Below are 15,401 nucleotides of genomic sequence, written 5' to 3' on the forward strand. Positions count from 1 at the left end.
TTGGAGAGTATTTAGAAATATTTTAGGTAGTATTTTTATTAGCAAAAAATTAATATTTTGGGCCGATTAAATATTGAGCAGTAAAATTAAAATATAAAATGTTTTAATAAATAAAAATTGCCTAAGCAGTTTTATTTTAGTAAATAATCATATTATATAAAATGAATCCATCTTAATTAATCATAAACTAAAAGTGGTTCTCATTTTTAACTTTTTGTACAAATATTAAATTTATTTTTAAAATGGGTTTGGTGAAACTGTAAATGTAGCAGATATAACTTATGCATAGTCGATTAATTAAGTTCTAATTTCTTTTCATATAATATAAACATGGGGATCCCCTTTGGGATTCACTTTCAATATTGATGTAAGTTTATTTGAATATCTTGATCTTAGGACTAATTCATATCTATTTATTCAAAAGATTGATTGCGTTTATAGTGTTATAAATGTAATGTCATACAAAAAAATAAGAATTTATTCACATAGAAGTATAATATAAGTAGGGTATTATATCCAACATCTTAACATTTTGTTTATTAAATTAAAAGATACAATTTTAAAGTATTATACTAACTAGGGCAAGGCAATTGCCCGATTTTGATAATTTATCATACATTTTTATTATATATTTTAAAAAAGGTAAAAATTAATCCCTCGTGGGGCAAAAGAAATTTTAAAACTCCCAACAGTTTTGTCAAGATTAATAATTTTAAAAAAATGCCACCTTGGAAAATAAAGATCTAATTATTTTGGTAATATAACTATTTATTAATAGATTAAATGAAATATGCAATGTTAATTACTTTATTATTAACCCCCTTTGCCCAGGTTAATTTTTTTTTATTTGATAGTTAATTAATGTGAACGTCTAAATGATATAGTTTAAAACTTGTTTCATGGAGATTTATTTCACATTATTTGCAATTTATTTAAATATAGAAATTGATTCTTATAATTACTCAAAATAAACGATATATTATATGGCGTCTACTTTCTATAAATAAAATCACGTATTTTTATTTTACATAAAAAATTCAACATAAAATTGATAATTTAAAGCCCGACCCGGCCCGAATTTTCTTAAAAATATTAGGCCTACTTTTGCATATCTCTAATGAATACTGAGCAAAAGAGTGTTAAATATATCCTGTAATTTAATTTGATGCTTTGTTTATATCATAAGATATTAATCGAAACTTAATTGATAGATGTATATTATAAATAATTTATACCTGCAGAATTTGGAATTTATTTATGCACTCATTTGCAGTTGAGTCAAACCGTTACAATAACATAAAATTCAAAATATGTGAATGAAATGAAATACAACTCAATATCTGCTGTTATATAAAATTCATATTACTAAATACACAGCTCTAACCTTAACTCTATCCTAGCCATACTTAATATAATAACTACCAAAAAAAAATTAATAACCGGGCAATTAAAACACTTGAAAATTAATTAATAACATGCCAGAAATATAAATACCTATAAAATGATTTCTAAATTACCCATATTTAAAATTCATTCCCAAGTCCATAAAAACTTGAAAAATAATTAATAACTTGCCAAAAATTTTAAATACTTATAAAATCATTTGTCCATTTAATTTAAATATTGCTCAAGGAGGTAATTAATATTACTTCCCCATTTTTATAAAATAAACTGCCTGATTTATTATCATAAAAATTATTTTGTTTAAAAAGTCGCTGATCCGTTTCAAAGTTCGGAACCAGAACATAGAGCTCAGCCGGAACCCTTTTAAGATCCAACTGGAACTAGAACTCTTTATGGTCCCATCCCAAACTTTAATTCTTACCTTTTTGCGTTGATTTTGGTATTCGATAGTTTAATTGATAATTGTTAAATGTATCACTGCTTTTTGATATCACGTGAGATGGAATGTTGTTAATCCCAACCAGACCTACAACTTCGTTATAAAATAAGGCTTTCGTAGCAAGATTAGGGGTTAAAGGATTGAGCGAATCCGAACATAGATTCGAATTTGGGATATTGTTTCGAATACTTTTAACATTTTTGAACCCCAAGAGGTGTTTAAGAATTCTTCCTAATCTATTAGGTTGATTATGGAAGTTGGTTGGGTGACGGCTTATAGACTGAGAATGCGTGTTTGTGTTAATAAAAGATTTATAATCGTGTCGAGGCGGTAGCGGTTTGGATGTGATGGAAGAGGTAGATGAACGCCAAGAAGAGGAGAGTGATAGGAAGGAAGGGGATTTAGATAAAGGCACAATTCCCTTATCAATTTTCAAAAAAGGGTCTTTATGTGGAACTTCATTTTTATGGAAAATTTGATAAGGTGAGTGATCGTAATCATGCTCACAATATCGATTATGAGGTAGCGTTACCTCGGGGTAACTAAAAAGCGGCGCCGACGTTTTTGGCAAGCGAGCGTAATAATTGGGCTGATTATTGTTATTCGTGGTTTCGGAGCTTTTAATAAGAGGTTCTTTAAGAAGGCATAATTCCCTCGAATCGTTATAGCTTTTCTCTAAAAACGAGTTAGCAGTTTTAAAGGCCGGCGTGACGAGCGGAATTTGGGATGAATTATTTGAGCATTTTAAAAATGAAAAGTATTCGTTCAACGAATCCACGTCGCTGTACCTTTTGAGGCTCTTCCTAAATTTGGATTGGTCCTGGGGTGCGCTGTAACTGGCTCTGGCTACAAAATAATATTAATTTGAAAAATCTATTAAACACTGGATAAATGTTTTAAAAAGATCATTTTATTTTTAAATCAAGATTACGTATACTGAGTACTCTTATTAACAGAATATTGTTTTTTTATTATTTAAAAAATAAAAAATGTATACTTTTGGGTCTGGCCATCTCCCCGCCCGTCTTGCTTTTAATAGGTAACTCAATACTAGGTATCCTCGTTCTGCTATCTTTGGCAATAGGTTCCCTGGCACCTCTTCGAGCCCTGTCCTCTTTTCCATTCTCATTTTCCTCATCATACAATTTATTATCGAAATAATCGTTTTCTCGTCCTTCGACAGTATCATCATCAATAATTATTAATCCTTCCGAATTCATGCGGGGTTGCTCTTTAGTTACTAGCACATCGCCTTGAAGAGTCACGGCTTCGTCCCTAGCAGCTTTGACCTTTGCCTCAGCCGAATCGCGTTTCTCGTCCTCGGTATTAAGCGTCATAAATCGCAAAACCAACAAATTTATGGCAGCTGACACGACAGTTAAACCGAAGAGTATGAAAATTAAACTGAAGGCTACATATTCTGGCTTTCTTTGCAGGGCGTTTGTCTTTTGTAAAGCGACGTAATCCCCAAACCCTATAGTAGTCAGAGTGATAAAGCAGTAATAAAAAGAATCGAATAGGCTCCAGGATTCGTAGTGGCTAAAAGCGGCCGCACCTGAACCCATGACTAAAGAGCAAAGCAAAAAGTTTATGGTGAGCACCTTACTCTGTGAAACCTCCTTTTCCACCTCTTTATTTTTAACTTGGTCATCGTAGCTAGTGATGAGATTTTCTTTGTCCCTGAACTGTTTTTCCTCTCCCAAGTTGAGATTATCATCGGGCGTTACCGGCTCATATGTAATGTGAATGGATTCAGTTGGTGATTCCTCGAGTCGACTGCCCAAATTGTCCGAGGTTTTTTTGTTAATTAAGCGGTTACGCGTAGTGACTTCGATAGGATTAGCACAATCACTTTCGTTGAATTCTATATATGAGCAATCGGTAATGGATCTGGTACTAATAGTGAGTATCTCGTTATTTTGAACGTATATATCTCCCCCTGCGTGGGCCACCACCTTATTTTCTGGATAGCTTTCGCATTTGTCAAGAATGTGATGCTGATCGACGTAATTTTCATCGCTATTGATATTAATCACGCATGCGGTCCTTCCCAGGTGATTATGATTATTGTTATTCGCGTTAAATTGTTTATTGGGCAGATAGTTTTCATTTCGTTTCTTGGTCAAAGAATTTGGCAAAGATAAACGAGGAAAACTATCACGATTTAAACGCCTTTTGCATCCATTGATACTGCAATATTTGTTGCACTTACGTAGGCAGAAAACGACGAAAGAATTCAATCTCTCACCTATGCTTTGGAACATGACTAGACCTAAGGGTATACCTCCTAAAGCGTAAAACATGCAGAAAGTTTTGCCTGCTATAGTGTTAGGGGCCGTATGTCCATAACCTGCAAATTATAAAATAAGTCTTGATTATTCACTATATATAAGAAAGTAACGTAGTTAATAATGTAGTTAAAGATTTTATATTCATATTAAATATATCATAAGTCTTAAGCGGTCGACATTTTAAGTGCGGCCCGAAACAATATTTTTTTTTTGAATTTTTTTTAACTCGACCTGGATTTTATTTTTGATCATTTTGCGACCAGGCCCAGAATTTTTAAAATTTTATCATTTTGAATTAATTTGCAAATCATTTCAAAGAAAAATTAAAAATATGAAGAGTAATAATTTCTAAAAAATAGGTCCAAATTTTTTTAAAAATCTTTAAGCCCGGCCAAGTATTTATAAAATCATAGTATATATGGTGCTTTCTGGGTTGGACCTGAATAATACTCTTTTGCACCTTTTAAAATTAAACTATAAGTAGAATTAGTTCCCAGAAGAGACTTGCCGGGGCTTATTTGCTAGAGGCATGCAGAATTCATGATACTTTTTTTTTACTAATCCTAGCAGCATTTTTAATCACCCATTTTCAAACAAATTTAATTGTAAGATCCTGGTCTGCGGGTCTTTAATAATATGTCATATTCTAATTATATTACATATTTTTTATTAAATATTATATTTTCATATGATATATCTTAATTATATCTATATAATATAGGATTTTATTATAGAATATTTAATTATAAAAAAAGAAGTTTATTAGTTTCGATTTAAGGAAACCTTTTATTAATATATATATATATTAAAGTAGGCGAACCCAATGTTCTCCTGAATATTATAGTTATATTATTATTACTTGAAATTTATCATTTAGAACCTAGAGGATTTTTATAATTTTCTTTTTAAATTTCATAATTATATATATATTACTAGACTAGCGATTCGAAGTGTCCTTACATATGAGTAAGCTATAGTGCAATTTTATGGTTTTCACGTCGACTAATTTGCTTATTTATCATCAATACCTATGTTTTTTAATAGCGCGCACTCCTACGTATGGACGCTTTTAAATGCATTTAATAAACGAATCGCCAATCTAGGTAGTATAAATGTTAGAGGCAGTGCGCTTTTTCCGGCAATGTGTTATTTTCGCAACTTTAAATCATTTTTTGAACGCGTTTATCTAAATTAAAAATCTGATTTTACCGAAAATGTATTCCGGAAAGTTTAAAATACCTACCTTATAAATTATAGACAATTTTGCAGCTAGCCTTTGAGTCATTTATAATTTGCATATAAAGTCAATGGAAAAACTAATATAAATTATATTAAGTTAGAAAGTTCAAAATTTTCAGAAATTCGTAGGGAAATTAAGATAACCAATTCCGCAAAATAATATATATATTTAACAATGGGAAAAATAACATATATAACAATGGCGAAGAATTCAAATTTAATGAAATACATTTCCCGTATAATCAGATATTTAAATTTAAAAAAACGAAAAATAGGGTCTTATTCTTATTGCATTTTAAAAAATTTTGGTCATTTTTTAGCAAGTAGATTACCCAAACGTAATATGGATTGATGACATATTTCCCACGTTAAAAAAACATAAAATTTATTGGATTTATTCAATATTTAATTTAACCCATGATTTTGACCCTCTTTTTAAAAGATAAAAAATTACAAAAAAAAAAGAATAAAATCAATAAAAGGTCCCCCACCCCCAAATAAGTCGGATAAATTTTCGACAAATTAGATCTGTTTTTTCTCTCTACAATTTTTTTTTAATTTAATATTCAAGTTTATTTGGCAATTTTTATTTTGTTTTATCAGGAATGTTTTATTTCTCAATGTTTTACGTTAAAAAATATTAAATATATATAAATTTATAGTTTTCGACTTTTGATGAATATTTTAAAATTCTATTTTTGTTTTTATACGAATATGAAATAAACAATTATTTTTTATATGTTTATTAATATAAATCTTATTCATTTGTCAACGATTGATAACTTCTTAATCTGACAGGTGATGTGATTTAAACGGCACATCAACGGCTTGTGAAATACTTTTCTTTGTTAAAACTAATTTGCTGTAAAAAGGGGCATGTCCTAAATTGCTTTTGAGATTGATATTGTGATCAAAGGGAAAACGTACGTAGCTTTGTCTAAATTTAGCAATATTCAAAATTTTAAATGAAATTCAGCCCCCCTCTTTCCCCATTTATAGCGCCATATAACTAAAAAAAATTGAGATAAAGAGATCTGCAATAAAGTATGTTTGGCAACTCGACCCAAAAGTGTTTCGGGTTCTGCCTATTTTTTTAAAAAAATTGATCAGAAATGGGTAGGACATAATATATTATTTTTTAAAAAAAATATTATGGCCAGCCGTGCTTTTTGCAATAAAATAAATATATTATAAAATTTTTGAAAGAAAGTGGTCAAAATCTTTTAATTGTTTGTAAAATGATCTCTATTATCTTCAAGTGCAAAAAAATGTGAAACTCGATTGAAAAAATAATAATTAATTTATATATATTTTAAAAAATTTCTCGGGCGGACAAATAATTTTTATTTCGGGCCGGACTTTTAGGGATAAAATAAAAGAAACATCTTTCGGGATCGATTCGGACCGGACAAGTTTTTTAAAAACAATTTCGGGCTGGGTTTAAAAAATCAGGCCCGATACGGGTCACTAATGGAGATAAAGTTAAAGTAATTCGATATCGAATAATGAAAAATTGATGTACGGAATCTTAATTTAAAATCGGATAAATCGAGCCGTAACAACACCAACCCCATTGCACACTTTACATTCTATTATATTTAAATTGTTTTCGTTGCTTCCCATCTTACGCTTATCCTGCCTTCATAGTTAGTGCGAATTCGTGGCGAAGTAAATAAAAATACACAAAAATAAAGCATATTGTGAATACTTGGATACAAATTCAATTGTGTTGGCAGAATAACCCATCATTCACATTTAGCTGGAATCCGCTGTGGAAAATACAAAAATACAGCATATTTTGTATAGTTTGCAGAAATTCGCTCTAACTATGAACGAGGGGTTACACAGAGCCTGATGCCAAAATCAGAGTGGCACCTAATTTATTAATTTCCACAAATTGGCCAGTTATAAAAAATAATGATATCCTTTTTTTCAAGGCTATAAATAAACCCCTATCTATGGTATAAAAAACACTTTTATAAGAATTTAGATTTCAGATTTTATTTTTTTTTAAAAAAAACATTATTTTTCATTAATAAAATACATTTTTCGTGGAATTAATTCATTTATTATTTAGTGTATTGGTGAAGATATTTTGAAGGATTATTAAAGATCGATTAATTCATTACAAATACGATATATTTCTTTAAATTGTATTTAAATGAAGATAGATTTTGATTTTGTTAATAGATATCCAAACAAAATCTCTAGGCTTTCTCAATATTTTTTGGCTGAAATATTGGGTTAACCGTTTTTAAAAATAGAGCCCTTTAACAACACTAATAATACAAGTATATTGCAGTGTTGTTATTTTGGTAGGTATCACATTTTATAAAGTAACTCGTTACAGTTTCTAGTTACATTTAGTCTTTCACAAAAAAATAAAATTTTTTTTTTAATACTATATACTTATTTATTATAATCTATCAAATAAAATTATATGAAAATAAACATATCAAATATAAAATAAAATAAAACCTTATTCTATAAAAACGGAAGTAGGCCAACAGTGTGGGGCCTTGGTTAGAGCATCAACTCGATTCCGTGACCAATGGGACTACAAGTTCCCAAAAAACAAGAATAATTATATTTTTAAAATAGTAATTTGTAGATTTTGTTTTAAAAAATAATATTCTTCAGGTTCTGATGTAAGGGCTCTTATCTTATCGCCTATATTTTTTAAAAATTTTAAAGTTTCGCTTGACATATGTCCTAGGGAAGAGATAACGATTGGTATAAAAATATAAGATGGAGATAAAAAAAACAATTAAATATTCAAAATTAACAAATTATATTATTATACCAATCGTTATCTCTTCCCTAGGACATAATCAAGCGGAAATTTAACAAAAATATAGGCGACAAGATAAGAGACCTTACATCAGACCCTAAAGAATATTATTTTTTAAAACAAAATCTACAAATTACTATTACAAAAATATAATTATTCTTGTTTTTTGGGAACTTGTAGTCCCACCTCCGTTTTAATAGAATAAGGTTTTATTTTATTTTATATTTGATATGTTAATTTTCATATAATTTTATTTGATAGATTATAATAAAAAAGTATAGTATTTAAAAAAAAATTATGTTGTATAAAATTTATAAATCCTAATATTTTCCAGAAATTTTATAGTTCTCAGCATTTATTTTGTAAAAGATTTAGTTAGCCTTAAGACTCAGAAAGTTATATAGTATGCATGCAAGCAAGATTGAAAGAAAGAAAGAAAGAAAGAAAGAAAGAAAGATAGAAAGAAAGAAAGAAAGAAAGAAAGACAGTAAGAAAGAAAGAAAGAAAGAAAGAAAGAAAGAAAGAAAGAAAGAAAGAAAGAAAGAAAGAAAGAAAGAAAGAAAGAAAGAAAGGCCTTCCCTTCCCTTCGGATTCTGAAAAATCTATATAGCCTAGCATGTTGTTGAGGTAGCGCTCTAATTAGTTATATAATAATAAATAATTTAATAATTATTTATAAATATATATTTTATAATTAAATTTTGAAATTGAATTCATAACTTTGAAAATCAATTTTTTTTGATATTATAAATTATTAATTAGACCAAGTGATGGAAGATATTTAAAAAATATGTTTTGAAAATGAAATGGACAAATAAATAAGAATGATTATACTAAAATTATATTTAAAAAAAGAAAATAATTAAGATTGCTAGGGGGTGCTTCTTTTCCTTTTCCAAAATTTGGGAAATATACTTGTATATATATATATGTCATATGATATGGCGATGAGGGCGAATTTCAAATTTGAAAATCTGATTTGACCAGAAATGCAATTTCAGACAGAATTTTCGAATTCTTAATTTATATAAATTTTTATAAAATACACAAAGGTTTACGGCCAAAATTGTCTGAAATATTACAGGGTAAGTATTCATAACATACTGGAGTGCATTTTTGGTCAAATGGGATTTTTAAAATTTTAAGATCTTCCTCAGTAAATGACATAAAATTTAGAGATACAAAACGACACACATATATATAGATGGCATTCTTAGCTACATCCTGGGATCCGAAGTGAACCAGAATGAACCGCTAAACCGTTATAAACCCTTAATCTGAACCGTAACCGAAGCGATGTAATTATTTTTTGAAAGAGTAACAAGAACTTTATAAAAAAAGTTAAATCGATTTGAACCGGTTTCAGCCAAAATAAAATAAATAATTTTATTTTTTATTACATTCTTTTCCTTGTGATTACATATCTGCGTCGTTATTTATAATTATTAAATGATCAAAATATTTGTTTAATATCTATAAGAAGTATGTATTAATTTTTCACTGTGACTTAAATTGATCTACAATCTTTTAACTGCTTCATATAGTATTAGAGCATTCCTATTTCCTATATTTTAGTATGCAAAATATCTAAATAACCATTTTTGATTTATTTAATTATATAAAAACTATTTATTAATAAAATCATTAAACGACGGTGTTGCTCCAATAAAAATAATTTAGAAAAAAAATTTCTAATTGTAATGAATCCTTCTGAACTATTACAATTAGCTGAACCGAACAGAAATTTTATAAATTTTTAATTAAAAACCGTAACCGGTCCCTGGCCACATCGCGTCTATTTTCAAAATCACAAGAGCAATATGTTTTTGGAAGAAGCTACCATATGATTTTGAAAAAATGAGACATGATTACTAAATAGAGAAGAATAAAAACAAGCTAATAAAATAGATTTGCGTTCTTACCACGATTGATATATTTTTTTTATAATGTTTGAATTGCAAGTATTAATTTTTTTTTTAAATAAATAATATTTCACGTAATTTTTTTTTAAATATAAAGTAACGTAAGAAGTAACGGAGGCTACTTTTTGAAACTAGTAGCTGTTACCGAGCTACATTTTTTTTTATCTTTTAGGACCGTTTCTTTTTTTCTTTAAAAGGTAACAGGGGAGCTAACGCGCAACTTTTGAAATCAGAAATATCAAGATTTATAAATAAATTATTAGATTTAGATGTAAGGCGTTCAGCGAAACAGTCAAATAAAGATTTTTTGAAATCATAAGACGACAGCAGTTAAATATTAATTATAAGGCAAGTAGTACTTTATATATATTATTTATATAATATTTATATTCCATGGACTTAGTTAGAGTGTAATAAATCACCGGTTCGATAAATTATTGAATTTTTTTTCCAAACATGTATTACAAACTACAGTACACATCGTGAAATCATTTTTCCCATATTATATTTTCATGTTAAGTTTTATTTAATTCAATCATTTATGGATGTTTAGCTATTGTGGAAATAGAGGGGAAAAATCAATAGTAGTTAATAATAGTTATTAATAATTAATTATATAATTATATTTGGCAAAATACTTAAAAACATATTGTATGTTAAGTTCTTAGCTCGCAGTTTCAATAAATATTTTTATTTTATTTTTTTGTAGAAAGAAGATGTTATCCAGTTAAAACTGTGCAGAGCAAATTAGAGAAATAGGCATGGGCGTGACCATTGGTCGAACATTTGTTTTTAAAATAATTTTAAGGTTGCACTTCTTTTAAAATGCCCTTTTCCGAAAATTTTTTAATTATAGACATGGAAGGTGGTTCAGATACAACAATGCATAAATACTAAAGCCGATAAATGAACTTTGTTGTTTTAGCCCACACCTCTTAATAGCATGATAATTTTTTATTGCAAAAAATATTAATTATATGATAAAAATAAACCAAAAACCATATTAATTTTTTTAGTTGTATTTTAAATGTTGTTTTATAAAATACGACATCTCGCCGAAATATATTTATAGAAAAAATTGGTAGAATTAAAAATATTAAAATAATTAAATAAATTATTAAATTTAAAAAATTGGGGCCAATTTTTAACAAATAATAGAGACCGTTCCGATTTGCAATAATAAAAGAACTCCTATAACTTCAAATAAAACTATTAATATTCTATAATAACCTCATCATCCACTTAAAAATAAAAAAGACTCCCGAGAGATCTCTCATAGTTCAGGAGCAAGTCCTAGGAGTAACAAATTATCCAATCGACCCCATACCCGGGGCAAAGTGGCAGTAAATCTGGGGTGAAATCATTTTAGATGAGTCAAAAACTCTGCACCACTTTCAATATGTAGTATATTCGATAGAGAATCTGTCATAAAATTTTAAAAGTTTTTATTTATTATGTATTTATCAGAGACCTAAGCCCGGCCCGGGTGCATGAACCGGGCCGTATTTTTTATTTAAATATATCCGGTCTGGGTAGGGCTTAAAAATTTTATATTTAAATACCAGTGTCGAACCTAAAATTTGTTTTTAAAAAATATCCGGGCCTGGCCAATTATTTAAATCGCCATTATTGTTTATGAAAATTATAAATAAGTAAAATATATCCAAAAATTGTGTATCATAAACATTTATAGTAAAATATTATTCCAATAATCATTATTTTAAGTAATATTCAATTAAAGCAACAAAGAATACACTTCAATATTTAAAATATAATATACATTAAGGGAAAAATTTATTTTATATAAATATCATTTTAACTCTCCCTTTCTCCCTCCCAATCAGGCAATTTCGTATGTTGCCAGGGAGAGTGCGCCAAAAATGACTGATACTTATATAAATGCCTATATTAAATTACAAGAATATCAGAAAACTAGTGAAATTACCATTCACGAGTGTCGAATTGAAAGTGTGATTCAAATTTACACTTTTTACGACAAATGTAAGATATCTGAAAATGTTATTATATAGATTTCATAATTAGCTGAAAAACGATCCGTAAAACACCGAATGGGGTATATTTAATTTTTTTTTTTAAAAACCAAGGTCGTAAAAAAAGTTTATAAACCCTGGCCAAAATTTTTCTCAAAGAAATCCCAGGTGGGCTGTACGGAAAATTATTTCGAGTCTGGGCCGGGCATGGCTAAATGCCCTGCAGGTTTCCGATTTTTATATTTTAAAAAAGACATTTTAAAAAATCGACGATAAAAAGGTGAAAAACGGTTTTTGCCAACTCTTGATTGCGCAGTACCAACTCTCGTAAAACATATGGCTTTCTGACCTAATTTGAGTTATCAAGTCCAAATGTTTAAAAAGTTATTCGCGTTTGCTTTGCTACTCCGGTTGCCGTTGAGGGACACTTTTTATAAATCGTAAATTGTCGTTATTTAAGCCAGTGGCACTTAAAGATGCAAAGGTGTCGGTGACTCTTTACAATATACATTGAGGAAAGAAATTTGATCACTTGGATTCATCTTTACTACCTGGAAACTTGCCGTATCCGTGCCGGTTTGAAGCGAATTAATCTGTTTGATAATGATTTTGCAAAATAAATCCCTTCCTCTTTTCGATGATAAAAAAGTTTTTAAAAAAAATTCACGAAAAAGTTTCGGTTCTGAGAATACTTAGACAGACACAACATCGCTAGCCCTTGCCAATTACGCGCGCGCGTAAAAAAGGGAGATAATTTCCTTAATGGATCAATTCGAATAACTAAAAAAAAATGGATTATATTAAATTTTATTATCAAAAAAAAATGATTGCGGAAATAATGAATAATAAATATCCAACAAATATATTTCGAATATTTTTGAATAATAAAGAGATTTACATTCGATAAATGGTTTTTTTTTGTTGATATTTTACTTATTGTTTGTTTTTTTTTTGGGGGGGGGGGGGGGGGGGGGGGGGGTTGAGAATTATAATTTCTGACATTTTGTGGCAGCTTTGCCTAATCAAACGTGACTTTAGATGGGGCCTGTTTTTTAATATTAAAACATTATCTAAGTTATTTTGAACAAAGGGGAAAAAAATAAGAATCCTTTCTCCCTTTCCACGCGTTTAAATTTTTCCCTAATGGGTCATTTTATGTCAAATCAATCACTTTTCGGCCGACCCCTTTCGATTTCGATAAAAATTCGTAGGCTGGTTATATATGTTCCCATTAGATTATAAACAAAATTTTAGCGCATTAGAAACTATATTAGCGGAGATATTCGGGGTTAAAGGTCCAAAAAACGTCTTTTTTTCCTTTTTACTGATGTTAAATAATTAGTTTTTAATTTAAAACTAAATATGATCAAATATTGAATCTAATATCAATAGCCAAGTTAATAATTGATGATTATGGCGAAAACATCAAAATTAATTATTTTTGATAAAATATGGGTCATCTTATGGTCAGTTGAAAACTTGAAATTAATATTTCGAAATGTATATGATCTCCGATTTTTAATTTTTTTAAGAATTATTATCCGTTTACTATTTTTTTAATAATTTATTCGACAATCAGTATGGCTGGGTATTTATTTAAAAAAATATTGGGATTATTATACTTTAGGAAAAATAGATGGCGCTATATATAATAGTTTTAATATGTTAAAATTTATTTTTTTATTGATTAAAAATATTTTAATGTATATATATCATACTAAATCGATTACAATGTGCATTATATATATTATTTGTAATTCAGATCATAAATTTTTAAAATCTTCACAAATTTTGCCTAATTAAGATAGTTTATAAATTAATTAAATCTTACTTCATCTAAAGGAATACAAAGCCTGGCTAGCTTGTGAGATTCTTCAGGAGATAATATATATGTTCGACTGGTGGGAGTAGAAGGATTGACCAGCGAGAGAATATGAGATTTAGGCAACACTAAAATATTATCTTTCAGAGTCAGAGGAAATTTAAATGAGGCTGAAGGTCCACAAGGGTGTAAAAATCGGATTTTTACTTCTTCATTTGTATAACTTTTATCGATTATATATCCTAACCACCATTTATCATCATATACACATGTTATATATTCATTAATATTTTAAAATATAATTTTCTCATTTAAAAACGGAACTTGTTTTATATTATATTTTTTGGAATTAGAATATATTTTGGTTTTTAGTTTATTTTGATCAATGGGAATAATCCCGTGAATTTTTTGGGTCCCATGTATGGGCAGTGCAGAATTAAATCTTTTACGAAGGGCTAATTCCTCTTCGATATATTCTTGATTGGATACATATTCAAATTGAATATTAATATTTTCTTTAGCATAATTATATAATTCTAATGGGGTTAGGATTTGATTTTTATTTGGCCTTTGAAGACTAGCTCTGGCAACTAATCTTTTGACAGTTCCTCCGATACCGTCACATACATTTTTGCCGTGAGCAGTGACAAAGAAATGCCATTCGGCAGGAATATTAAAATCGTATTATTTATGAAGGCATATGTTCAGAAAATTTTTGCGATTCTTGTATTGAGACGCGGCTTCATCCGAAAAATATATTATTTTTTATGGTTTAGAATGAAATTTGGCTGTTAAGAATTTAATGAATTTTTTTTGATAAAGGTGGACTGCACTAGTATTATGGCTTAATGATTCGGACAAAATAACAAAATTTATATTTTTTAATTCTTCTCCAGATTTACAATATGCTACAAATGGATGTATAGTGGCCTGCACCTTGTTCCAATGGAATCCCTGAACTTCATCTTGTAAAATGAAGGAATAATTTTTAGAATAATCTAGAATTGTTAAAAATTCCTCATCTTTTAAATTTTCTTTGGAATTCTTCAAAAATAAACTTTGTGTTTAGCTATAAACGAGTGACGCAGTAAAATTTGAACTTTTTATAATAGATATTCGATGAAACCATCAATGGACTTTATAATAGTTTCAAGATTTGCTCTATCCACCGTGATCCATTGTTTAAACGTGACATATTCTATACGATTTCTCTGAAACAATTCAATTCGTATAATTGGCCCATCAGGGCATTGATCACAATTTGTTAAATAACATTTTGGCTGAGATGGATTATAAATAATTTGCGCCAAAAGATTGTTATAAGAATTTATACAGTAATCTTCTCCTGCTGTAATTTCAGCTATTACATTTGTCATTAATTTCACATTCTGATAAATGGCGCAGACACAAACAGTGTGTGTGCCATCCAACTAAAATTCAGTTTTTTGGTCTAAGTTCGGCAAATTTAGGGAATCCAATTGATATACTTGGGTATTCTTCCT

General features: G+C 28.7%; 1 protein-coding gene across 4 annotated transcripts in view; it reads right to left on the bottom strand.

Annotated features, from left to right (window-relative positions):
• The window catches only part of LOC135930040 (uncharacterized), a 38,534-nt gene that overhangs the window by 1,669 nt on the left and 21,464 nt on the right, over window positions 1-15,401 (bottom strand). For all 4 annotated transcript variants that reach the window (XM_065466813.1, XM_065466814.1, XM_065466816.1 and 1 more), the window contains exons 3-4: window positions 2,841-4,193; window positions 1,826-2,689 (exon numbers count right to left, since the gene is read on the bottom strand). In XM_065466813.1, coding sequence (XP_065322885.1) covers window positions 1,826-2,689; window positions 2,841-4,193 — 2,217 coding nt within the window. The remainder of the gene's footprint in view (window positions 1-1,825; window positions 2,690-2,840; window positions 4,194-15,401) is intronic.

The sequence above is a fragment of the Gordionus sp. m RMFG-2023 genome, chromosome 5 (assembly GCF_954871325.1).
Source record: "Gordionus sp. m RMFG-2023 chromosome 5, tfGorSpeb1-WG-v2, whole genome shotgun sequence".
In the NCBI taxonomy this organism is placed as follows: Eukaryota; Metazoa; Nematomorpha; class Gordioida; order Chordodea; family Parachordodidae; genus Gordionus; species Gordionus sp. m RMFG-2023.